Here is a 27,778-nt window from a genome sequence, read left to right as displayed (position 1 = left end):
CACAGTTCATTGTGCTGTTGGTTAATCAGGCAGCCACTTATTTGAGACAACTCCTAAGGAACAAAAATTAACTGAGAAAATGACTGGAACTCGCTTCATATTTTTGGGACACGATACTGCTTAATTGGAACAAGAGACTGCTGCCGAACAGTTTCCAACTAGAATCTGTTTTGTGTGCTTGCGAGGCCTTCATACACTGTGCTTAGAGTAAACAGTTTCTAAATAGCATCAGTTTCATGTAATTGTGTGATATTATGCATTTGGGCTGATGGATGCAGATTCAAAAAGTGATTTTTGATCGCTTTTTTTTTAATAAGTTTTGGCTTTTAAAAATTTCAGACCCAAAATGCCACAAAAAGATTTGACACTAGCCTAAAAAAATACACTACTAGATCATATTATAAGCCAGCATGCTAGGAAATTTATTGTTGGATTACAACACCACTTCATGCAGGAAGGCAGTGAACGCAGTCCATTACCTGCAGCAGATGTCTGCACTGATTTTGTTCGTTTACAATCAAAAGATCATGACAGCGTACTATGTATGTCCTCTGTCGCTAATTATTAGAAACCAATACAGATTTTATAGTGCTGTAGTAGTATTGATAGTGCTCTAATTTGTCTCGTTTTTCATTTAAGTACATAATTCCTGGGTGTTACTATTTCAAAGGATCTGTCCAGGACACAGCATGCAAGTGCAATTCCAAAGAAAGCACGTCAGCACCTCTGCTTCCTTAGGAGTCTGCAGAGATTTGGCATGACATCACAAATGTTGACAAGCTTCTATAGATACGAAGTGGAAAGTATATTGACTGACTGCATTACAGCCTGGTATGGGAACGCTAATGCCTTTCGACAGAAAATCGTACAAAAGGCAGTGGATTCAGCCCAGTATGCCATGGATAAAGCCCTCATAACTACTGAGCATAGCTACATAAAATGCTGTCGCAGAACAGCAGCATCCATCATCAGATATCCTCGCCACCCAGGCCATGCTCTTTTCTCACTGCTGCCATCAGGTAGAAGGTACAGGTGCCTCAGGTCTCACATGACCAGGTTCAAGAACAGTTCCTACCCCTCAACCATCAGGCTCTTGAACAAAAGAAGATAACTACACTCACTTGCCCATCCATTGAGATGTTCTCACACCCAATAATCTCTCTTTCAGGAATATCTTGTTATTTCATATTCTCGTTATTTACCGCTATTTATTTATATCTGCACTGTTTGTTGTCTTATACTCTACTTGATCTTTCATTGATCCTGCTATAGTTCCTAACCTGTGAATTTGCTGAGTATGCCCACAGGAAAATGAATCTCAGGGTTGTATGTGGGGACATACAAGTACTCCGAAAATAAAACTTACTTTGTAGTCAGAATGTTTATGTGATTGGGCCAGTGAAATTTCTGGTTAATGGTTCCCAGAAATTTGATGGTGAAGGTGACAGTGAGGTAATGCCACCGTATCATAAAGTTAAATGGTCAGACTCTCTTATCCGAGATGATCAGTGGTTGTTATCTGCATGGTAGGAGTGTTCCTTGACACTTTTCTGCTCATAGCTGAACGCTGTCAAGGTCCTGTCACATGTAGGCTTGATGTGTTTCAGTTGCTGAGCAGTTGTGAATATCAGCAAAGATCTCTACTTCTAACCTTATGACAGAAGGAAGAGGTAGCTGGAGGTGGTTGGGTCTCGGATACTGTTCTGAGTAGCTCACACAGCTAAACTGTAGCATAACTAAATACTCGGTGTTCTCCTCCTGATGCTAGTTAACTTCCAGGAAATCCATCGTGAAATCAAAATTTTGTCCTTGTGTCAAGATCTCTCACTCTCAAGATTTTGAAGTTGGTGCAGTATAACTGCGGGAGATTGCCTCAGACTCTATGGAGGACTAAAGCCCCAAGCCTCAGACTTGCCTGCTGCTGCAGACCAGTTGAGGAGATGTAGAAACGTTACAGCACGGCATCTACACTGGCCCCTCCTGTTGGATCCGACCTCCTGGATCTGAGAGGTGGAATGACAGGGTGGATTGTGTGCATCTGCACACTGCCCGGAGACTGCATCGTCCATTGCCAAACACCGTCGCTCAGCGTTTTGGACTATATACATGTTTTACTTTAAAGTGAATATGCTTCCTTGCTGGCTATTTTGAATTATGTTACTCACTACTTTGAATGTTTGCTTTCTATTTTGAATGCTTTGCACCTTGGCCCCAGAGGAACGCTGTCTCATTCAGCTTTATCTATGTATAGTTTAAATGATAATTAAACATGATTTGATTTGATTTCATTCCAGCATCTGCAGTGTCTCTTGTGCCCCTAGCATTTTGACAATGTTTAGAGCCAAGCAGTCCTCATGGAACCTAAAATAGAAATTGGCATGCAGGTTATTGGGAGATTAGAATACACCTTTTGGCCTAGACCCAGCATGTTCCATTTCTACATGATGAATGAGAATAAGCTGGGTAATAATTTGCAGATTGGTCATGTCCTGCTTTTTGTGAACGCAAGTTACTCAGGCAATTTTCCTCATTGTCAGGTCGGTTCTAGTGTTCGTACATTCACACACAAACAAAATGAATTAAGAAATGGTTAATAACTTACCCTTAGAACATCACTTACTAAAGTACCCCTGCCAGGCCCAAGTTCTACCAGATGAAATGCCTTAGGTTTACCAGCAGCCATCCACTCACTCACGCACCAAATTCCAAGTAGCTTGGAGAACCAGGAGAAGGATGGGGAAAAAAAACATTATTCTGAAATTTAAGTTTTGAAATCCATGCACTTAAATTATGAACTGAATAGTTTAAAAGATTTTATTCACATAGCTACTTTTTAAAATATCTTTAAGCACTTTACAGCCTATAAAATTTACATTACTGATTCATGGTAGGAAACATGGAAGCCACTAAGAATATTGACAGCAGTAATGATGTTAATCTGATAAGCTCTTTTATTAATGTTGTCCAAAGTAAATGGGCCATGTTGGCCACGTTATCTAAATAACACTCCTGCTCTACATTAAAACAGTACCAAAGACCAGAGTGAGAAGACAAAGTCTCTGTTTAAAGCTTCATTTTGACAGTATAGTGTCACACTAGAACATCAGCCTAGGTGCTTGTGCTCACATCTTTAATGTGGAAATAGAGCTTTCACTTACAGCAGAAAGCACTTCCAAATGGTGAGGTGATCTGATAAATTGTGACACGAATAGATAAAGGGACCAAGAGGACACTGAATGAAGATGATAAACGTGAGATATTCTGCAGACGCTGGAAATCGAAAGCAGCCTACACAAAATGCTAAAGGAACTCAGCAGATCAGACAACACCTATGGAAATGAAAAAAGGAATGGAAAGGAAGGAATCTGATAGGAGTGGAGAGTGGACCAAAGGAGAAAGGAAAGGACGGGACGGGGGGGGGAACCCGGGGGAGGTGATGGGTAGGTGAGAAGAGGCTGGCTAGTGAGGAATAAAAGAGGGGAAGAGGAGGGATTTTTAAAAAATCATACGGAGAAATCACTGTTCATGCTGGAGGCTGCCCAGACTGAATATAAGGCACTGCTCTTCCACCCTGAGGGTAGCCTCATCTGGCACAAGAGGAGGCCATGGTCCGACGTGTCAGAAAGGGAATCAGAAATAAAATGCGTGGCCACCGAGAAGTTCAGTTTTCACCAATGGAGTGATGGATCTCATCAATATAGAGAAGGCCACATCAGGATCACATAATGAAGACGACTGGCATGGTAGCATAGCGGTTACCGTTACAGGTTCAATTCCGCCATTGCCAATAAGGAATTTGCACTTTCTTTCTGAGCTTGCGTGGCTTTCCTCCCGAGACCCCAGTTTCCTCCCACATTCCAAAGACGGGCAGGTCAGGAGGTTAATGGGTCACATGGGTGTAATGAGGTGGTGCAGGCTCATTAGCCCGGAAAACCCTGTTATGCTGTATCTCTAAATAAACAACAATTAGATGTAACTAGTTATTAAAGTAATATAATATTCCAGACATTAAAGAATCATAGAAAAATTAAAACATTCATTCAAGTTCATCCAGGTCTATCTTAGAACAAACCCACTCACCTGTCCTCTCCCTTTAGCCCTCGAAATTCCTTTCAGATATTTCTTCAGCTGCCTTTTGAACACTATAATTGAATCTGTCTCCACTACTACCCCAACTATTCACTGTATACAAAAGTTTTCTTTTCATTGACTTTTGGCTGCTTTACCAATCACCATCATTCTGTGCCCTCTTGGTTCCTTTGTCTACTTCTGTCACAATTTAAATCTGTTTACATCATCACCAGCCACTTACATCTTCCTAAAACGTGTAGCACTTGAAACTGGACAGTAGTCAAGTTGTAATCAAATGTCATTGCTGATGAGAGATCAGGGCATAATATTATAGCTAATGAGAGCCAGATTTGTCGTCAACATAGACAGGAGCACAGCAAGGGGAAAGGAAGAACCACTGGCTTTACATTGCATTTATTTTAATGCAAGAGGCTTATGGGCAAGGTGGATGGACAGGCATGGATTGACTCTGGGGACTGGAATCTCATACCCGTAACAGAAGCAGGTCAGAAAAAAAGTACAGCTCACTATTTCAAAATAAAGATTCTACAGATGTGACAGAGGTGGAGTAAGAGAATACAAAGAGTTGCCTCCTTGGGGGAAGAGAACATAACAATGTTTCTAACAGAGGATAACCTCGGGGTATCATCCAGTGCGACTATATGGTTAGAACTTAGAAACGAGAAGGAGATACTCCTTCTGACAGGATTGTTCTGTAGGCCTCCCAATAGTCAATGAGAATTGGAGTAGCAGATATGTGGAGATTACAGTCATGGTAGCATAGCAGTTAGTGTAAGGTTATTACAGCTTGGGGCATCAGAGTTCAAAGCTCAATCCCAGCGCTGGCTCTAAGTAATCTCAGTGCGTCCACTCCATGGAATGCGTGGGTTTTCCCCGGAGGTTCCAGTTTCCTCCCACAGACCAAAGGCATACCAGGTAGTTTAATTGGTCATTGGAAATTATCCCATGATTAGGCTAATCGGGAATGTCGGGGGTTGCTGGGGTATCATGGCTCGAAGGGCTGGAAGGGTGTGGTATTGCTAAAACAAAAAAAATAAGTAACAGGGTAGCATTAACAGGAGATTTTAACTTTTGTAATATAGATGAGGCCAATCATAGTGTAAAAGGCTTGGACAGAGTGGAACTTGCAAAATGCATTCAAGAAAACCTTCTTTATCAACATGCGGAAGGTCCTTCTAGAGAGTATGTGACCTTCTCCTGGGGAATGAGATAGGGCAAGTGGCAGAAATGTCTGTCAGCGAGCACCTTCGGACCAGTGACCACAATTCTAATAGCTAAGGCAAAGGATGCAACTGGTTCATGGGTTAGGGTCCTGAATTGGGGCAGAGCAAATTTCAAAGCACTAGGCAAGATCTTGCAGAGGATGATTGAACAAGACTGTTAGCAGGGAAAGAAGCATCTGCCAAGTGGGAACTCATGAATCTCTTGAAGACTACAAGAAATGTAGGACAGCATTGAAGAAGAGTTAGGCACATTAAAAGAGGTTATGAGAAGAATTTGGCAAATAAGCTGAGACAAAAAAAAAAATCACAGGAGATTCTACAGGCACATTGGAGTAAAGGGTTGCGAGGAAGAGAAACAGGTCCTTTTAAACATCAGCATGTTTTTCTCTGTGTGGAACCAAAGGAAATGGGAGAGATTTTTAATATTTCTCATTAGATTTTTATTATGGTGAAAATGATGGAGGCTAAGGAAATGAGTCTTGAACTACCTACCACTTTCTATGCAAAAGAACTTGCTTCACACACCTCTTTTAAAAATACCCCCCTCATTCTTACATTTCCACCTGGGCAAAAAGACTCTGGCTAATTTCCTTACCTATGCCACTCAACTTTTTTCTACTATCAAGTCTCCTCTCAAATTTGTCCCAAATTGTCTAGCTAATAGTCTCAAATCTGGGTTATGTGATGGTGAATCTCTTCCACATGATCATTCTTCCTGTAATGCAGTGACCAGAACTGCACACCATACTGCAAATGCATTAAAAGTTCTACATAGCTGCAACATGACTTTCCAACTTTTACAGTCAATGTCACAACTGATGATTCCTAGCACCACGTGCTGCTGATGCCCTACTACCCTCTGTACATCAATGTTTCAAAGGTTCTTGCTGCTTACTGTATATTTTCTCTTATATGTTTGATCTCTCATCTGAACTAAACTCCATCTGCACTATTCTCCAACATATCTTTATTCTGATGTATCCTTTGACAACTTTCTTCACTATCCTCAGTTCTAACAAGTTTTTCCGCCTATAAACTTACTAATCAGCTTGTCTACATTTTCATTCAAATCATTCATGTAAAACACAAACACGTGCAAACTCTGCCTTCTTCCTTTCCTGTCGGTCTCGATAAGGGCCTCAGCACAAAACATTAACTGATTATCCCCTTCCATAGATGCTGCCTGACTTGCTGAGTCTCTCCAGCACTTTTTTCTGCTTCTCAAGATTTCCTGCGTCTGCAGAATCTCGTATATGTACTGTATCACAAACAAGAGATTCCAGCATGACTATAAGAACAGTTTACTTTTCAAATAATTATGATTATACACAAATTTATTCCCACATTATTTACATTACAGTACGTATCAAAAGTACTTCATCAGATATAAAGTGTTTTAAGATAAATCAAATGATGATTTGCAAAAAAAAAGCAAGAACTTTCCCCAACTTACTTCTCCAAAAACCTGACTAATCTCAGGTGATGTAATAAAATCTCCTTGTGCTCCTACAGCTTCTCTGTGGTAATAATAACCCTGAAACAGAAAACACCAAAATTCTGATTTACTGAATTCTACATTTTATATGATAATGTATGCAGTACCAAAATTATAATACCAGCCAGTTCCAGCATGGTATCAAAAGGAGACAAAATTTCAGCCGAATCCAAAAGTAGCAATTTTGAAAGTCAAAAATGAATTACGTACTGCGACAGGATTCGTTAAAACTTCTCTCATGTATTCTGCAACAGAGATTGGGCCTGTTGACTTTATTTTTGCAATTAGATGCTTTAGCATCAGCCTGCCATCATCATGTACTTTTGTGTTTTTTGAAGTTGTGGAGCACGACCTCAGCAACTGACCAGCACATAAACCTCCAGAATCTGAAAGAAATGCAGTATAAAACAGAAGCGATTTCCCAGTTACACACAACATCCATTTTACAAAGTCAATTTCATAGACTGCAATTTATTAAAAAAGGGCAAAAAAAATCTGTTTTGGGTAATTGGACGCAAATACGCGCGGAATGTGCAACAAATACCTAACAAATCCATAACGTCGTTGTCTGGTTGAAAGACCTAATGACTGATTTTGATAACTCGGAAATCAGCTGGCTTCTTCCACCATACCTGGAAAGTGTTTTCTGGTAATAGCATTAGAAATGCATTTAGAGAGACACCTCGGACCCGCTAGGAATTTCATCCCGTTCAATTTAATCATCCCACACCGGACAGAATTCTACCACCGCCTCACAGCATTAGGACGCCTCTTTATTGACCTCTGACCTTTCACTCCCTCAACCAGCCAATCACTATCATAGGTCCTAATCGTTAGGTAAAGAGCGCGGGTCTGACAGAAAAAAAGAGAGTTAACCTATCTATTTCGGAATGTAAAATGTTTATAAATTTTTAACAAATAACATATGCTATAGATTTAGATAGACGTATAGCGTGGTAAGATTCCTTGCCGTGTATGTATCTGGTATGGCCTGGGCTGGGCTGGCGCAGTGACTATTGACATGGCGGCGGCAGCGGAGGAGTTAGAGTTCGGAGGCGATATCGATGCCGATCCGGAATGTGAGGACGATGGAGAGGAGGAAGAGGAAAGCGGAGACAATGAGTTCACGCTGGATGAGGTGTTGCGGCTTGGAGGGACAAAGGTATGAGATCGAAGAAGGGCTGTCGGTTAGCGGCCGGACACCGGGCATGGCGGCATCTCTGTCTACACGTGGGCTCTGTGCCGTTGGGGGTTCGGCTAATCGCCCGTGATCGTGGCGGAGTGAGGGAAAGAGTGGACACTTAAGTGCAGAGTTAAACCTACTATCACCTGCCTAGCAAAGTGTGGCAAGGTAGGCCCAAGTTGTAAGCCGCTGGTTAATACCCAACCATATGTGCGTCTATCGCCTGTGCTTACCATGGAAAAAGACATGCAGGCTAAGGGATTCAGGGGAGGCAACAATAGTATCCTGGAACATATCAAAATTACAAAGGCCGAGATTATGGAGGTTTGAAAGTCGAAAGGGAGGGGATAACTGCTCAACAACTGACTAGCTATATTTTAGGATCTAGGCAGGTACTTTAATGAGCAAGATATCGTGGGATATGGAATTAATACAGGTAAATGGGATTAGTATAGATACTATGGTGGCAGCCTACCCGTTTCAATTCTGTGGAACTCTGTGAAATCTGAGAGACATTTGGATGATATGGGAACCTGGAGCTGTTTGGCCCAGACAAAAATCTAAAGTCAAAAGTTCAATCATATATGGTCTTCATGGGAGGAGACTCTTAGGGGTGAATTACCCATTTGGCAGGAAGCTTTGAGATTTGCTTTAGAAAAATTCTAGTGCTCAAAATGTGAAGATCCTGTGATCTTCTGGACTCCCATATAGTAGGTTCCAGATCCATATGTAGGCCTATTGCTGAATGACTTTTGGTTTAATTGGAGATTTGTTTTAAAGGATTTCAGATTTTGAGTCACATGTTACTTTTCATGAACTCCAATTATGCTGGAACTCTTTAAAACAGTTGATGTAAGTTCATTGGTTAGGTAGGGTTAAGGTGATAATTGATTTATGTACTCACGAATAAACAAATACATTGTGATAATCTATTTTGATGCTTAAGAGATAAATATTGTCCCGTATACTGAGAATAGCTCCTCTGCTTTTATTTGAAATAGTGATGTTATTACCCTACAAAGAAATTTTTAAGTACCACTTTGCCACTGTGCTGTCTGAGTATCTAGATTTGGATCCCAAACTTGGAAGTTTTCTTTCTAGGAATCTTTGCTGTAAGACACTCTTTAAAATCAAACTCTCTTCTTGTCTAATAATTCCTAATGCTTTCTCTCAAGTATTGAATATGACATCACTGAAAATCCCTAATATGGACCATAAGACATAGGAGCAGAATTAAGCCATTTGGCCTATCGAAGTGCTCCACCTTTGATCTTGGCTGATCTATTGCCCTCTCAACCACATTATCCTGTATTCTTGTCAAAACCTTTCACACCCTGACTTATCTATCAACCTCCACCTTGAGTACACCTAATGACCTGGCCTCCATGGTCACCTGTGGCAACGAATTCCACAAATTCACCACCCTCTTGCTAAACAAATTCTTTTTCACCTCCATTATAAATGGACATCTCTCTATTCTAGACTCCTGAACCATAGGAAACATCTTCTCTAAATCCATTCTATCTAGACCTTTCATAATTCAATAGGTTTCAGTGAGATCCACACCCCACCCCTTTACTCAAAATTCCAGAGAGTACAGACCCAGAGACATCAAACTCTCCTCATATGATAAGCCTTTCGTTCCCAGAATCTTTTTTATGAACCTCCTTTGAACCCTCTCCAATGACAGCACATCCTTTCTTAGATAAGGGGCCCAAAACTGCTCTCAGTACTCCAAGTGAGGCCTCGTCAGTGTTTTATGAAGCTTCAGCATTACATTTTTTAAAAAATATTCTAGTCCTCTTTAAATGAATGCTAACATTGTATTTACCTTCCTCTCCACAGACTCAACTTGTGAGTTAATTTTTAGGAATCCCTGCACAAGATTTCCAAGTCCCTTTGCACCTCAGATTTTTAAATTTTCTTCCCATTTAGAAAATTGTCTACACTTTTGTTCCTTCTATCAAAGTCCATGGCCGTACACTTCTTGACACTGTATTCTATCTGCCACTAATTTCTTAACCTGTCTTAGTCCTTCTGCAGTCTCCTTACTTCCTCAACACTAACTGTGCATCCACCTATCTTCATGTCATTCGCAAACTTGGCCAAAAAAAACATCAATTCTGTCATCAAAATCATTGATGTGCAGTGTAAGAAGAAGTAATCCCAGCCCCGACCCCTGCAGGACACCACTAGTCACCTGCAGCCAGTCAGAACGGCTCCCTTTATTCCCACTCTGTGCCATCTACCAATCAGACACTGCTCTATCCATGTTAGTGTCTTACCTATAATACCATGGGCTCTTTATGTTGCAAAGCAGCCTCATGTCTGGTACTTTATCAAAGGCCTTCTGAAAATCCAAGTACACAACATCCTCTGATTTTTCCTTTCTGTTCTGCTTGTCATCTCCTCAAAGAGTTCTCACAGATTTGTCTGGCAAGATTTTCCCTGAAGGAAACCATGCTGACTTTGGACTATGTTGTCATGTGCTTCCAAGTACCCCCAAGCTTTTCTCCTTAACAATCAACTCCAATGTCTTCCCAACCACTGAGTTCGGGGTAACTGGCCTATAATTTCCTTTCTTCTGCCTTCCTCCCTTCATGAAGAGTGAAGTGTTATTTGCAATTTTCTAGTCCTCAAACCATGCCAGAATCTAGTGATTCTTGAAAGGTCATTACTAATGCCTCCTCAATCTCTTCAACTTCCTGTTTCAGAATCCTGGAGTGTAGGCTATCTGGTACTATTGACTTGTCTACCATCAGACCTTATAGCTTCCTAAGCACCTTCTCCCTAGTAATAGAAACTACACTCACTTCTGCCTCTTGAGATTCTTGAACTTCTGGCATACTGCTAGTGTCTAATACAGTGAATACTGATGCACAGTACTGATTCCGTTTGTCTGTCCTTTTCTTGTTCGCCATTACTACTTCTCCAACATCATTTGTTAGTGGTCCAATATGTACTCTTGTCTCTCTTTTACTCATTATATATCTGAAGAAAATTTTGGTAGCCTCTTTAATATTATTGGCTGACTTACCTTTGTATTCCATCTTTATGATTTTTTTAATTGCCTTCTGTTGATTTTTAAAAGCTTTCCAATCCTCTAATTTTCCAGTAATTTTTGCTCTCCATGGCAAAGAAGTATGGCCTTCTATTCTGGTTGAGGAAGGTGAGATCATCAATTCCTGTGGAAGTATTTTCCTCCCACCTGTTAGTATTTAAGTGATTTTTGTTTACTGGGTTTGCACTTGTTTTCAGTTGTTTGATTACTGTATCAACCCCTTGCCATGTGAATAGTGCCAATTTTGCAATGAGTTAGTAGAAAGAGCTTCTTTGAAGCATATTTAGTTTGTTTATTACATTAAAGATGCACTCTAATGCACTCCTTATATTCTTGTATTTAATCAGAATATTTCTGCTACACGCCAAAATTGCCTTTGTTAATTGCTAAAACTATTGACATGATACAGTAAACCAAAGAAATATACTCTACATAGGGGCAATAGCATACACTGTAAATGTACATTTTCTTTTATAGGCTGATTACCTAATGCTGGATCACTTAAATGAGAATGAAGAACTGGTTGATGGTGGAAAAAAGTCAGCAATTGATGATCTGGAAGAAGGTGAATTAGAAGCCTTTGTCCAGAAAATAGGCATAAGAAAATACGCTAAAATCGTGCAAGAAGATGAAGAGAGTGCGAAAGATGAAAAGCAAGCAAAAAAGGAGGGGGTACAAATTGACAAAAAGAGCAAGAAAAATAAAAATAAGGAACTGAAAGAGAAAATTCAAGATGGAAAGGCTGATAAAAAAGGTCAGCCTGGCAAAACTGGAAAGCAAAAAGATAATCAGCAATCAAGTACATCTGAAATACCAGGACGGAAAACTAAACATCAGGATATCTTTGAATTTCACCCCAAACAATCCTTATTGGTAAAGCCAGGTGGAAAGTGGTATGATGTGGATTATGCAAATGAGCACACCTCTGAGCCGCAAGATGAATCGTTTGTCTCACAGTATAAAAATCTTGCTAAACAGCTATATGAGCACGAAACCAATCTTTATTCAAATAAGAAAAATCTCCAAAAAGGAGCAAATTCAACGTGGATGAAAACAGTTGTCACAAAAGGCACATTGGCAGACAGGATGGCAGCCATGACTGTTCTGATTCAGGATGCTCCGGTGCACACTCTTCACTTTGTAGAGATATTAGTCAATCAAATCAAGAAGAAGGGAAGTCGGCGGCAGTCCTTAATGGCTTTGAGCACACTAACAGAACTACTAATGTCTGACTTGCTTCCAGACAATCGAAAATTACAAACTTTCTCGCAGCATCCTTTTAAAAAGCTGGAAGAGCTTGCCAGTGGTAACAAAGATGCCAGGGACAAGCGCCTAATAATGTGGTACTTTGAACATCTCTTGAAGCACCATTTTGCAGAGTTTGTGCAGGCTTTAGAAGCTTTGACTCATGACAATGTGCAGGCAACGAAGGCTCAGGCCTTGGGTACAATTCATGAGATCTTGTGCAATAAGCCAGAGCAAGAGAAAGCCTTGCTGATTCAGCTAGTAAACAAGTTAGGAGATCCACAACATAAAATGGCCACAAAGGCCTCCTACCTTTTAGAAACATTACTTCATAAACATCCCAACATGAAAACTGTTGTGTGTTGTGAAATTGAGCGGCTTCTATACAGGCCTAATATTAGCTTGAAAGCTCAGTACTATGCTGTTTGCTTTCTCAACCAAATGGTCTTGAGCCACGAGGAGAGTGACCTTGCTGGGAAATTAATAGCCATTTATTTTTCATTTTTCCATGCCTTTGTTAAAAAGTCAGAAATAGACTCTAAAATGCTAAGTGCTTTGCTGACTGGTGTCAATAGAGCTTTTCCTTATTCCAAAATGGATGATGAAAAAATAATGGAACAGATGGATACGTTGTTCAAGGTTGTTCATTTTGTGAACTTCACAACGAGTGTCCAAGCACTCATGTTACTATTTCAGGTTATGGACTCAAAACAAGCTATATCCAATCGATACTATGTTGCACTTTACCGGTAAGATTTACTTGATACAAAAATTTTTAATATGAAGTGACTGAATTTCAAATCATTTCCTAGAAAGTATAAGAATTTCTAGAATGCAATCTGATCCATAGAAAAAAACTGTGCAATTACACTCCTTGTAGCAATGGTGATTTTTAAAGTTATCAAATAATTAATGATTAATGCAACATAGCGTTTACAGCATTTTAAAAATCTAGAATGGTTTTTGACAGCTGTCTTTGCATACAGGTAGGTATGCTATTGCATGTTTCCATAATGTAAATTGGTTATAATTGATTCTCTATCGTCTATTATGCTGCTGGGGTTCGGGCAGCAATTAAGGTCCTCATGTGGTGGAGTTCAGGGCTTCATTCATTGTGTCAGTAGCTTAGTTTTCACTTCTAGCAGTCATGCAAGTCCTGGAGGAGACTCAGGAACACTGTCACACTCGGATTCTTCATTGCTGATTTTGTAACAGTTTTATTTGACCAGTCAGGGTTGTTACCCTGAGCTGAACCCTTGTACCAGGAAGACCGGTGGATGACTTTTTCTGGCCTCTACCCTTTGACCTGTTTGGCATGGGTGACCCTACCAAAGGCCAAAGCACAAAGCCCTGACTCCAGCTAGCATAGCTCTCCAGGTCATTGAGGGGGTGTGTCTCTATGCTACCTTCACATTACAGGCACATTTTACACTTAATTTAGAACAGCAATACTGATGTTGAAAGAAGTAAGCTATTGCAAACAACATCAGCTTATAAGCTTAAAATTAATCCATCTGATTTGATACTAACTCGACAGTCCCCCCAGTCCCCAGAAGATAGATGTTGGGGTATATAATTATTTTGAAAGTTGCTCAAATCTATGTAACTTTTAAAACAAGAAGCAAAACTGATTAGGGTGAAATTATAGACACATTGCATAAATGTAGTACATTTTATGTATTCCAAACACATACAAAAGAAAATCTGCAGATGCTGGAAATTGAAGCAACACACACAAAATGTTGGAGGAACACAGCAGGCCAGGCAGCATCTATGGAAAAGAGTACAGTCGATGTTTCAGGTCGAGACCCTTCAGCTGTCTTGGTTTCTAAAGATAGGAAGAGTTTGGTTGACTCTTAACAGCAACATAGACATTTGGGGCTTAATGACCAGTGCATTCTATGTAATCTGTTAATATTGGTTTCCTGTGTGCAACATCATTTAATGCTGTATTTAATTTAATCATTATTATTTATTAAATAATCAGTAGTATTTGTTGTCATGGTGGATATTTATTAATTATTATTGACATTCTGTAGGTTCTGAAATTTGTTGTTATATAGCAGCCATATCAAATGAAATATAAAAGTTACAATAAGTTACAAAAATTAATAAATCGAGATATTAAAAGAATTGGGTTGCTGGAAGTATTCTTTTGAATGGAAATTTGATAAGGTGGCTATAGGACAATATAAAGAAGGATGATTTACATCAGTTGTTAAGGTGATGTAGACGCTACTGGCAATGCCTGCATTTATTGTGCAACTGTTGAATTGAGAGTCAACAACCTGGTGGTCCTGAAGTCTCTTGAGGGACATACTGAATATTCATACACTGAAGGATATTGGTGTATCACTTAGGGTTTTACAACATTTAGGCAGATTCATAGCTATCATTACTGACAATATTTTTTTTAAATTTCAGATTTACTTAATGACTTGAATTTAAATTCAGTGACTGCCTTCAAGTTTTTCTCAAAATTAATGGTTTAAATGTCTAGATGCTAGTCTATAGTATGCTACCACAGTCAACTATGATAGTTCTGGCTGCAGAGATTTAATAATAGTCTTGTCTCTTCTATCATTCAATGTGCTTGAAACAAGTATTAATGTAATTTTGTAGATGATTTAAAAATCTCCTATCTTTTTCAGGAAACTGTTGGATCCAGGACTGGCACAAAGTTCTAAACAAGCAATGTTTCTAAATTTGCTGTACAAATCTCTGAAGTCTGACATTGTGCTTCGTCGCATCAAAGCATTTATAAAAAGGATCCTGCAGGCTACTTGTGGCCAGACACCAGCATTTATATGTGGAGCCCTCTACCTTATTTCTGAGATTTTGAAGCTGAAGCCAGGTGTTCAAGCACTCTTAAAAGAACATTGGGTATAGCTTCTACTATTTCACCAATCTATTGTGTTCTTTAATATAGTGTTCTACATTAATAAAGAAGGCATGGTCATAACATCTTATAGAAATCAGCATTAAGTCAAATGAGCATAGAAAGAAATTATACAACATTCTGTATACTTAAGTACATTGAAACATAACTAAAAGTATATTAAATGCTCATTTGCTATGTAATAATGCAAAAAAAAGGCAGAGTTCAGATGAAGTGGAAAATATTAGTTTACTTTAGGCAACTCCTAAACTAAACTTAATATTTTAAGTTTGATTATAATATGTGGAATATTTGTCATCTGTGCTAACCCGCAACTATAATACACTAATAAGAAAGGTTCTGGTTATGATTCCTACACCGTACTGAGATAATTCATCAATAATGAGGTGCTTCTATTCTGTGTCGTGATCAAAGATTACCAATGGGAACAGCAGTAATATTGAAGCTGATGGACATGTAACTGCAGCTTGATTAGCACCTGTAGAAAAGAAGGAAGCAAAATCTTTGGTATTTTGCAACAGTAATCTTTTATTCTTCAGATACTGCATTTCATGTATGACAGCTAAAGTTATAGTCTCTGAGCTAGGATAATATTTAAAGTTGCCAAATATTTTCTACTAAGGAATCTGATGAAGAGGAAGATTTTAGAGATGTCGATGACAGTGAAGATAAATCTGAAGAACTTAATAAAGAGAATATGGTGAACAAATTGCATGAAGGGGAAAAATGTGGCAATGCTAACAAAGTAGAAGAAAGCATTGTTCAGAATACAACTGCAGCCAAAAAGCCTGAATCAACTGTCTCTGTATCATGGTTGCACCACAAAAATCAAGAAGGTAAATTCAGTTTTGTAAGTTTTGTTTTATTCAGTATTGTAAGTTTTTCATTATTTTGCTTTACTGGGTGAAAGAATAAAATCTCTATCTACACATCACCCAACCAGGACTCACATTACTGGTCAGTGACACCCTATTCAAAAGGCTATGTATGAATCAGATTAGAGTAGACTGCAGTTTCAAGTCATCTGCCAGGACTTGTACAAATGTACCTCTTTGTTGAATTGTGCTAATATTTGTATTTTGTTAGGCAAAATCCAGCAGAGGCTTCGTTAGTGATAGAGGTTAACTATTCATAAAGTTTCGCATCCCAAGTTGTGAGGTTGCCATTCAAATTTCAATCTGTTTACATTTTATTGAAGTGGGCAAAATATTGCTATTGAGCTCTATTCTTTGTTTTAGGTGGAAAGAGTCTAGGAACCTACGATCCACTCCACAGGAATCCCCTCTCTTGTGGAGCAGACCACGCTGGTCTCTGGGAATTGAGAAAGGTAAAATATCTTGTTTACTGTTATGTGATCATGTGCAGCTGGTAACTTTTTTTTTGAAAAGTAAAACTCTAAATATGAGATACTGGTTCAAAAGATGAGGATACATGGGACCCAGGGCAAGTTGATAAATTGGGCTTAGTATTGGCTTGGCAGTAGGAGTCAGAGGATGATGCTAAGATGTTGCTTTAGTAGTTGGGTATCTCTGACTAATGGTGTCCCACAAGAATCAGTGTCAGGGCTGTTACTGTTGTCACAAGTATAAGCCAGTTGTTTTTATGTTGAAGTAGGATGCTTGATCAGTATGTTTGCACTAAGATTAGTTCACAATATGAGCATGAGATTCTACAGATTCTGGAAGTCCAGAGCAACACAGAAAATAATGGAGGAAATCAGCAGGTCGGACAGCATTTATGGAGGGGAATAAACAATCGACATTCTGGGCCGAGACCCTTCATCAGCACTGGAAAGGAAGTGTGAAGAAGCCAGAACAAGAAGGTGGGGGTGGGGAAGGGAGGTTGCATCTGCTGACAGCTGAAGCCAGTGGGATGAAGTGAAAAGCATAGAGATAATGGGTAGAAAAAGAAACAAGTTGAAGAAGAAGGAATCTGATAGGAGAGGAGAGTGACCATGGGAGAAAGGGAAGGAGGAGTGGCACCAGTGGGAAGTGATGGGCAGGTGAGCAGAAGTGAAGGGGCAAGAAGGGAGCAAGAATGGGGTATTGCAAAAGAGAGGAGTGGGGGGAAGGTGGAAATTACCAGGCTAGATAAATCAGTGTTTATGCTGACAGGTTGGTCGACAGTGTGGTGGGTAGCCATAGGCTGCAGGGTGATAATCAATGTGTTAGTAAAATGAGCTGAGAAATCACAGAGCAAACACAAGGAAATCTGCAGATGCTGGAAATTCAAACAACACACACAAAATGCTTCTCCCTATAAATGCTACCTGGCCTGCTGTGTTCCACCAGCATTTTGTGTGTGTTGCTGTGAGAAATCATAGATGCAGTTTAATCCTGATAAGTGTGAAGTGATGCATTTTGGGAGTACTTATGAGAGACTAGATCGTGCAACTTGAATGGGGAGTATTCGTCTTAATGTATAGGTCCAAAGGTACTTGACGGTGGTGGAGCAGGTAGATAACGTGGTCAAGATGGCATATGGATGAGACTATAAGAGATGGGAGCAGAACTGGGCCATTTACCTTGTGAGTGTGCTCACTATTTCATCATGGCTGATTCGTTTTCCATCTCAATTCCTTTCTCCTGCCCTTCGATTAATCAAGAAACTATTAACCTCTGCCTTAAATACACTTAATGACCAGACCTCCACAGCCACCTGTGCAACAGATTCCACATACTCGCCACCCTCAGGCTAAAGAAAATTCTCCTCATCTCTGTTCTAAATGGACATTCCTCATTCTGAGGTTGTGCCTTCTGGTCCTAGACTCCCCACTATAAGAAACATTGTCCTTTACATCCACCCTATCTAGACCTTACAATGAGATCCCCCATCCCTTGTCCTTCTAAATTTCAGCAAGTACAGGCCCAGAGCCATCAACTACTCCTCATATAATAACCCTTTCATTCCTGGAACCGAAAGCTTAACTGTCCATGTCCCTCTACACAGGCTTCTGGACCTGCAGAGTTCCTCCAGTGGATTGTTTTTGTTCTGTATTTAAGCATCAGCAGTCTCTTGGTTCTTTCTTTCCTAATTCCTATTTGGTTTTATTCTACCCAGGCTGTTTGTCAGGCTCCTCTATCCTCACTACCAATCAGGCCCCAAACAGTCCTCCTAGGTGAGGTTCCACTTCACCTGCAAGTCTGTTGGGATCATCTGCAGCATCCAGTGCTCCCGGTGTGGCCTTCTGTATATTGGTGATACCAACATAGATTGGGAGACTGCTTTGTTGAGCACCTTCGATCCGTCTGCCACAAAAAGCAGGAATTCCCATTTCATCTCTACTTCTTATTCCCATTTCAACATGTCAGTCCATGGCCTCCTCAACTGCCACAATGAGGCCACATTCAGGCTGAAGGAGCAACACCTTATTTGGGTAGACGTCAACCTGATGGCATGAACATCTCTCAAACTTCTGGTAATTATCCTTCCCCCCCCCCCCCACCCTTTTCCTTCACCATTCCCAGTTCTTTCTCTCTTTAACCTGTTCTTCTTGTATGCCCATCAGCTCCCTCTGGTGCTCCTCCTCTTCCCTTTATTTCATAGTCTTGTGACCTCTCCTATCAGGTTCTCCTTCTCCAATCCTTTATCTTTGCTACCAAATCAACTTCCCAGCTCTTTACTTCACCCTTTCGCCCTCTCATGATGTCACCTATCACTTGCCACTTTGTACTTGTTCCTCCCTTCCCTGAAACATCGACTACTTATTCCCATCCATAGATGCTGCCTGACCTGCTGAGGTCCTCCAGCACATTGTGTGTATTGAACTGGATATAATCTGGTGCCTGGCATTAATAGCATTAGAATTTGCAAAACCATACTTTTTTGATACTTCGGATGTGTCTAATCCTCTTATAATCCTATCATATTGATATCTCAATCATTTGCACAAGTCACCAAAATGCTCTTGAAGTAATCAGATTATTTGATGATTATGCTTTTAAATAATCGGCAACAGGGAAGTATTTAACTGTAATAACAACTTGTATTTTCTTTCACCTAGTTGAGTGAACATTTCCATCCATCTGTGGCTCTCTTTGCAACAACTATCCTGCAGGTGATGTACATGTGGTTTGTATGATTTGCTGTTTTTGTGTCTCTTTCTTGTACTTTCCATTAACAAGATAGTTAAGCAGTGTTACTTTATACAGTATTTCCATATAAAGTGCCATTTAGAGTTGTTGCTACGGTTACTAAATAATCACATCAGTATTTTTCCCCGTTTTCACTTTTATTTTCTTAATGAAAATTGCAGATCTACAGGTTACATCAGATCATTTGACGCAACAAGATGTTATAACAGCTCCAGTTCACACGTAGCATTTCATGTGGAGGTTAATTGTTACTCTTCAGGACTGGAAGATTATCACTTCTGTCATCCAGGGATTTTGCCAGCAATTATGGCATCTTCCTTCCCTTAAAGATTTGTTTAGATAATGATATTGAATCTGTTGAGTGATTGCACCTTAAACTACTTTCAGAATTATTTGAACAAATACTACTGACATGCAACAGTTGCCTTTTTAAACAGTTTGCTTTACATTATGTTTTTTTCAAATGAAGTGAATTTAGAGAAGTAATTCCAGTATTTCGAATATACTCTTCTCGAGCTTCCTTCTGGGTACGTATCGATTTTAATTAATGTTTTGATAACAAACTGTGCCATCTTCATTAGGGATGACATCTGGGCATGTCTAGTCTGGTGGTATTTATACTGCTATCATCTGTCCCTCCTTATTGGTTAGTCCTCATCCAATCAGGTTTCTGCTCTTCCACCTTGCTTACAATCAAATTCTAGTTCTTACTTCGAGCAAGAGCTTTGTTTTGTGAAAATTCTTTTCCTCTAGTTTTATTTCAATGGCTTTGTTCACCAGGCAGTCCCAAAAGCCACTGGCATGGCACAGTAGTTTTGTGCTGTTGAAGTCAATCCTATGGCCATTGTGAATGCGATGTTCTTCTACCATTGATTTTTCCAGGTGACCCAAATAGATACACCTCCTGTGCTCCTTGATGCAGATTTCCACTGTGAGTCCTGTCTGGCTGATATATGCTGTTCCGTATTCACAGGGAATCCTGTAAATGCTAGCTGTCCTGAATTCCTCTGATCCGCCTAAGCCATAATTTGAGCTTCTTTATGGGTTTATGGGTGGTATTTCTTTAGGATCCTGACAATCCCTCCAGAAACCATCGAAATGTAGGGAAGACAGGCGGTAGCGACAAGTTCTTCCTCATTGTTAGGTTTCCTGGTTTTTCTCTCGGCCCTTTTAAGGGCCCGATTGATTTCCTTCACCTTGTAGCCATCTTATAGGAATTCTGTGGCCATTCTGCAGGGATTCTGTAGAATGACAGCCACCATCATGCCTCTCAATGTAGAGTGGTTCTTTCTACTTTGAAATGTATGATAACGCATTCTGGTAAAAGGAACAGACTATTATCTAAACTGGAAGAAAATTCAAACATGACAGGTGCAAAGGGACTTGGGAGTCCTCATGCAAGACTCCCAGAAGGTTAATTCACAGGTTGAGTCTGTGGTAAAGAAGGTAAATGCAATGTCAGCATTTATTTCAAGGGAAATAGAATATGAAAAGAAGGAGGTAATGCTGAGGCTTTATAGGGCACTAGTCAGGCCACACAGAGTATTATCACCAGTTTTGGGCCTCATATCTTGGAAAGGATGTGTTGTCATTGAAGAGAATCCTGAGTAGGTTCACGAAGAAGATTCCAGAAATGAGGGAGTTAACATATGAGGAGCGTTTGGCACCTTTGGGCCTGTACGCACTGGAATTTAGAAGAATGCTGAGGGGATCTCATTGAAACCTACTGAATTTTGAAAGGACTAGATAAAGTGCACGTGGGGAGGATGTTTCCAATGGTGAGGGTATCCAGAATTAGAGGTCACAGCCTCAGAACTGAGGGTGTCCTTTTAGAACAGAGGTAAGGAGGACATTTTTTAGCCAGAGAGTAGTGAATCTGCAGAATACTCTGCCACCGGCTGCAGTGGAGGCCAAGTCTGTGGGTATATTTGAAGCAGAAGTTGATAGTTTCCTGATTGGTCACAGTATCAAAGGATATGACGAGAAGTCAGGTGTATGGAGTCAAGTGGAATCTGGGATCAGCTGTGATGGAATGGTGGAGAGACTCGATGGGCTGAACAGCCTAATTCTGGCTCTATGTCCTACGGTCTAAACTTGCGAAAACTATTTCAGACTGGCAGCATCTCCATGAGGAAATAAAACAATTACGCACAACGTCCCTACAGAATGGCTACAGGGTAAAGGAAATCAACCAGGCCCTTAAAAAGGTTGACGGAAAATCCAGGAAACCTAACAACGACAAAAGACTGGTTGCTACTGCATGACTTCCCTATATTTACATAGATTCTGGAAAGATCACTAGGAGCCTGAAGAAATTCATCAGATTAATGCCATCCACAAACCCATAAGAAAGCTCAAATCACAGCTTAAGTGGGTCAAAGATAACCTGGGACTCAGGAGAGCTGACATTTACAGGATTCCCCGTGAATACAGAGTAGTGCATATCCATTTGGGTTACCTGGAGAAATCGGCGATAGAAGAACATTGCATTCACAATGGTCATATTATTGATTTCAACAGCACAAAACTACTATGCTGCACCAGTGGCTTTTGGGACCGCCTGGTGAAGGAAATAATTGAAATAAAACTACAGTAAGTGAGTAAACCTGATTGGTTGAGGACTAACCAATCAGAAGGGAGGAACAATGGGGGTACAAACACCGTCGGATTAGATATGCCCAGGCATCATCCCTGATGAAGATGGCAAAGTTTGTCATTAAAACGTCAGTTAAAATCAATGCCTATACCTAGCTGGAAGACCGAGAAAAGTTTAGTTGTCATATACACTGGGGAAAGCACTAGATCCAATTCCCATATTTGATAACTCCTTCAGTAAAGGTTGATGTGTAAGGTAAGAGCTTGTGCCGTTGAGGGTAGCATTGAAGGCTGCATATCATCACGAGGACTACGTGAAATACGGTAAATGAATCTTTTCAAGGCTGGAAGGATGTACAGTTGGCCCTCCTTATCTGTGAGTTCCACATGCGCGAATCAAGAAAACCTGGAAGTGCTCTTCCAGCACTTGTTGTTCGAGCATGTACAGACTATTTTTCTTGTCATTATTCCCTAAACAATGCAGTATAACAACTATTTTACATAGCGTTTACATTGTATTAGGTATAAGTAATCTAGAGATGATTTAAAGTATACGGGAGGATGTGCTTGGGTTATCACAGATCAGGATTAAAAAAAAATCGGAAGTTCTCTTACTAAGTAAGTCGAAACCAGTACAGCCGGTATTATTTAGCATTAGTTAGTCAAACGTTTGTCTTAGTATATAGTATATATTTTACCTTTCTATGCATATAAAACACTTAAGAATGTATGTTTCAGTGCTGGGCTCAGGAACGGAAGTTCCCAAGTTTGATCCTGTGACAGATCGCTCCCGAGCGCCCTCTCCATCCATGCCAGGTTGATGTGAGGATCAAAAACCCAAAACCCCAAAACCCAATAATTAAACCACTTCGTTGTTTAGTTATAATTGTAGTTTTCATTGGGGCAGGGCCTTTCTCACTTTATCATTTTAAAGTTGTTCTGATCGTTGACTGACTGTAGCCTAACGCTTTTCCAATGACCAATGTCATTTCACCTCTTTCTGATCGCTTTATTATTTGCACTTTATTTTCAATCGTGATCATGATTATTTTCGTGAACAGAAACACTGTGGATTCAGAGTTCTGCCACCAGGTCCTAATGTCCACTGCACTGAGACAATTTAAATAAGGTCTGGGGTTCTGCTGGGTCCTAAGGCCCACCTCGTTCAGACAGGTTGAATATGGGACTTGAGCATCCACATTTTTTGTATCTGCGAGGGGTCCTGGAACCAATCCTTCGCGGATAAGGAGGGCCGACTGTAATTATCACAGTATCTCAAGGATGGGTTGTTGGCCCTCAAATATTTCCTGTCTTTTTAATGAATATGGGGAAGCAGAATATAACCTATTTAACTTTACTGTTAATGTGAAAAATGGGTTATTTGAATGCAGATATATCAGAATTGGTTTATCATCATCACAATGTACAAAGTTACAGTGAAAAACTTGCCTTGCATGCTGTTCATACAGATCAGATCATTAAGCTGCATTAAGGTAGAACAAAGGAATCTGAAACAGGATAGAGATTGAGTGACCAAAAACATGGCAAATGGAATTTAGTCCAGAGAATTGTGGGTCATATGCTTCACTAAGGGCAAATCAGAAGACTATTATCAAAGTGGAGGGAGATTGCAAAAGAGTTGTGTTGTGCTGGAAGTACAAAGAGTTAGCATGAAAATGCAACAAACTGTTAGAAGGCAAATTGCACATTGGCTATATTGCAAGGGGTTTGGAGTTTAAAAACCTATAAGTATTTCTGCTGATGCTACACCTGGAGTACTGTGCACAGTTTTGATCGTTTTCTTTTTAAAGGATATACTAGCAGGAGGTGGTCCTGAGGAGATTCACTTGGCTAAGTCATTGGAGATAGTTAAAGATGGTTAAAAGATTGGGAGTTGAAAGCTAGCTGTAGCTGGTAACAAGGAGTTGAGGCCTGGGGCAGATGAGCCATTATTGTATTGAATGGTGGAGGAGGCTCAAAAGACCATGTGGTCTACTCTCATTATTTTTTTGACATTTGTTGTGCAAGTTGGAAAAAATAAACGTTGCTTGTATAACCTACTTGCAGGGTAATCATATCCAATATTCTGGAGACCCTCTTCAGGATTTCACATTAATGAGGTTTCTTGATCGCTTCGTGTACAGAAATCCCAAACAGCAGAAAGGCAAAGGTAAACATCATCTGTAATTTGAACAAAATAAATTATTGTTGCACGTTATTTGAATGATGCATGTTATTCTATCAGTAAGGTGATTTATGAACTTGCAGTGCATGTATTTCTACAGCTCCATGTTTTGGTATTGCATACTATGTCACTTTTAGAAGAGATTTATAGTTTTTTGTATTTCAGCTGGTTAGTTACTCTAAAATGTGTTAATATATTTCATAGGACAAGATAACCTCATTATGTAAAATTGTTTGAAGAATCTTGTTAATTAACACAAAATGCATAATGATACAAAGGATGGCATAGTGACACAGCATATCGTCCTGATGTCTCCTAGCAGATCAGAGGAAACTATGAATATCTTACCAATGGTAATAGATTAGTGTATATGAATACCTTAAAATTACTGTACCTTGTCATTTTGTTAAAAGAACCAATAATTTTACACAGGTGGGCAGAAGGGCCTGTTTTAATGTTTAATTACCCTAAGTTTCATAGATATTAGAAATTTTTTTTTGTAACCATACATCTCCAAGGAATTCATACTTGCAAAGTATTTGTCCAGGTGTCCATTTCAAAGGCAGTATATTTCTTTCATTTGCACTCCAGGTGATGGCTTTAATCTGTTCCAATCAATAAGGAATTTCCTAAACTTTTTAAAGTTGCTTTATATTTTCTACATCTTTCCCAAATGAACATAGAACATAGAACAATACAGCACAGTACAGGCCCTTCGGCCCACAATGTTGTGCCGACCCTTAAACCCTGCCTTCCATATAACCCTCCACCTTAAATTCCTCCATATACCTGTCTAGTAGTCTCTTAAATTTCACTAGTGTATCTGCCTCCACCACTGACTCAGGCAGTGCGTTCCATGCACCAACCACTCTCTGAGTGAAAAACCTTCCTCCTAATATCCCCCTTGAACTTCCCATCCCTTACCTTAAAGCCATGTCCTCTTGTACTGAGCAGTGGTGCCCTGGGGAAGAGGCGCTGGCTGTCCACTCAATCTATTCCTCTTAATATCTTGTACACCTCTATCATGTCTCTGCTCATCCCCCTCATCTGCAAAGAGTAAAGCCCTAGCTCCCTTAATCTCTGATCATTATCCATACTCTCTAAACCAGGCAGCATCCCGGTAAATCTCCTCTGTACCCTTTCCAATGCTTCCACATCCTTCCTATAGTGAGGCAACCAGAACTGGACACAGCACTCCCAAGTGTGGCTTAACCAGAGTTTTATAGACCTGCTTCATTACCCTGCGACTCTTAAACTCTATCCCTCGACTTATGAAAGCTAACACCCCTTAAGCTTTCTTAACTACCCTATCTACCTGTGAAGCAACTTTCAGGGATCTGTGGACGTGTACCCCCAGATCCCTCTGGTCCTCCACACTCCCAAGTATCCTGCCATTTACTTTGTACTCTGCCTTGGAGTTTGTCCTTCCAAAGTGTACCACCTCACACTTCTCCGAGTTGAACTCCATCTGCCACTTCTCAGCCCACTTCTGCATCTTATCAATGTCTCTCTGCAATCTTCGACAATCCTTAACACTATCTACAACACCACCAACCTTTGTGTCTTCTGCAAAATTGCCAACCCACCGTTCTACCCCCACATCCAGGTTGTTAATAAAAATCATGAAAAGTAGAGGTCCCAGGACCAATCCTTGTGGGACACCACTAGTCACAACCCTCCAATCCGAATGTACTCCCTCCACCACGACCCTCTGCTTCTGTAGGCAAGCCAATTCTGATTCCACCGGCCAAACTTCCCTGGATCCCATGCCTTCTGACTTTCTCGATAAGCCTACCATGTGGTACCTTGTCAGTTTTGTTTTAAAGTTTGTAAAGAAATGATTGTTTGAATTGTGAGTTGTTGGAATTTTATTTATTATCGCTTGATGGGAGTTGTTCATTTTTTTCTGTCCTTTATTGTTTATTCTTCAGTTTGTAGAGTTCTCATGACATTGTGTTTTTCTCACGGTGTATATTGTTTTTGCAGGGAATACCGACAGCATTGTAATGCAGCCCAAACAGAAACTTCTGTTCAGTGATCCACATAAACTGCAAGGTAACTCAAACAGTAAATGTGTAGTAATAAAATACATTGCATGGTCTTGTTTTGGATAAGCTGGAATTAATGCATTTAAAGGCACTTTCTTCCTATTGCATCAGCTTCGATTCGAAGTCATGGAATAACACAGCTCTCTGACATTATTCATTTATTTTAATTTAGCTCTACCAATGAACTATATACCAATATAATATACTAAGTCTATATCAGCCCCATCAATTTTCAGTGCCTGCTAAAGTTTACCAGCATTTATGTCTGTAAATTTGGGCTTTGAACATCTGTTTGTGAGGAAAAGGCATGGAATATTAAGAAGTTTTGCAATGTGACAAAATATTCTTACATTTACAACTCTGTACTAGGTAGATATCTGAATAAAAATGTAATTAGATGTAAAATAAAATTTAAAATCTCTAAAGTCGTGAACTAATCAATCAGTATAGCAAAAGTGTAAATTATAATTTTTATGTGTTAAAACAAATATTTTAAAGTGAAAATAAGTATTCTAAAATGTTAAAAATAACATTTAAGGTAACTGGCATTAAATGTGGGATGGAAGTGGAATGAAAGATATCTATGCATTTAGCGGGCGATGAAGAAATACAGTTCCTGAAATGATGGAGGAACGGTGATTCAGTAGTCACTTTCTAAAAATTATTGGATGTAATCAGATAAAAAATGCTATGTGATGGAAAATTTATGAGTAGAACGGAGTATTTACTTTATTAAAAAAGTGGGATCTAATTGATGTTTGAGTTCCTGTGAACTATGATTCTCTCTCAGCAAGGTGAATCAGAATCAGATTGCAACCACTGTTGACCAATTGTGGTGACAGGCAATTTGCAGCGGGTCAGGACTTTGCTTATGCAGGAGTTGATTCTGGCCATGATCAACCTCTCAAAGTTCCTCATCACAGTAGATGTGAGTACAATGGAGCGATAGTCATTGAGGCAGCTCACCCTGCTCTTCTTTGACACTTGTATGATTGTCACCCTTTTGAAGCAAGTGGGAATCTCTGACAGCAGCTGTGAGAGATTGATGAGGTTCCTGAACATTCCTGCTAGTTAGATGGCACAGATTTTCAGTGCCCTACCAGGTACACCATCAGGGCCTGACAATTCGCAAGGGCCTCATCATGAAAGATGTTCTGACATCGGCCTTTGAGACAGAGATTACAGTGTCCCAGATGCTGCAGGGATTTTCACAGGTGTAGTTTTATTCCCCCTTTCAATGTGAGCATAAAAGGTGTTTAGCTTATCTGGGAGTGAAGTATCATGATAGGTTTTGCCTTGTAGTAAATAATTGCCAGTAAACCGTGTCTTGTATTTTTCATGCTCTAAATGTATGGAAAATCTAATCAAACCATAGAACATAGTTCAAAGTAAAGTTATTATCAAAATACATGTATGTCACCATAAACAAACCTAAGATTCGTTTTCTTGCAGGACAAACTGAGTAAATCCAGTGACAATACAATCAATGAAAGACCGCACCCAACAGGGCGGACAAACCACCAATACACAAAAGACAACAAACAAACGATATACATAAGAACATAAGAGATAGGAGCAGGAGTAGGCCAATCGGCCCCTCAAGCCTGCTCCGCCATTCAACAAGATCATGGCTGATCCAATCTTAACTCTAGTTTTCA

General features: G+C 39.8%; 2 protein-coding genes across 4 annotated transcripts in view; one reads left to right on the top strand and one right to left on the bottom strand.

Moving 5' to 3' along the window:
- Positions 1–7,590, bottom strand: part of ndufaf7 (NADH:ubiquinone oxidoreductase complex assembly factor 7) — a 36,862-nt gene extending 29,272 nt beyond the window's left edge. The window contains exons 1-4 of one of the 3 annotated variants that reach the window (XM_059985654.1): positions 7,355–7,590; positions 7,021–7,196; positions 6,769–6,849; positions 2,603–2,713 (exon numbers count right to left, since the gene is read on the bottom strand). In XM_059985654.1, coding sequence (XP_059841637.1) covers positions 2,603–2,713; positions 6,769–6,849; positions 7,021–7,196; positions 7,355–7,367 — 381 coding nt within the window. In that variant the 5' untranslated portion in view covers positions 7,368–7,590. The remainder of the gene's footprint in view (positions 1–2,602; positions 2,714–6,768; positions 6,850–7,020; positions 7,197–7,354) is intronic. The other 2 variants (XM_059985652.1, XM_059985653.1) reach the window with 2 other exon arrangements.
- A 197-nt stretch (positions 7,591–7,787) lies between these two features.
- The window catches only part of cebpz (CCAAT enhancer binding protein zeta), a 34,190-nt gene continuing 14,199 nt past the window's right edge, over positions 7,788–27,778 (top strand). The window contains exons 1-8 of the mRNA XM_059985645.1: positions 7,788–7,972; positions 11,532–13,048; positions 14,951–15,182; positions 15,821–16,034; positions 16,437–16,525; positions 19,202–19,255; positions 23,955–24,057; positions 26,059–26,127. Of these exons, the coding sequence (XP_059841628.1) occupies positions 7,832–7,972; positions 11,532–13,048; positions 14,951–15,182; positions 15,821–16,034; positions 16,437–16,525; positions 19,202–19,255; positions 23,955–24,057; positions 26,059–26,127 (2,419 nt within the window). The 5' untranslated portion in view covers positions 7,788–7,831. The remainder of the gene's footprint in view (positions 7,973–11,531; positions 13,049–14,950; positions 15,183–15,820; positions 16,035–16,436; positions 16,526–19,201; positions 19,256–23,954; positions 24,058–26,058; positions 26,128–27,778) is intronic.

This window comes from Hypanus sabinus, chromosome 12 (genome assembly GCF_030144855.1).
Source record: "Hypanus sabinus isolate sHypSab1 chromosome 12, sHypSab1.hap1, whole genome shotgun sequence".
Taxonomy (NCBI): Eukaryota; Metazoa; Chordata; class Chondrichthyes; order Myliobatiformes; family Dasyatidae; genus Hypanus; species Hypanus sabinus.
This window is presented reverse-complemented; position numbering and strand designations above follow the sequence as displayed.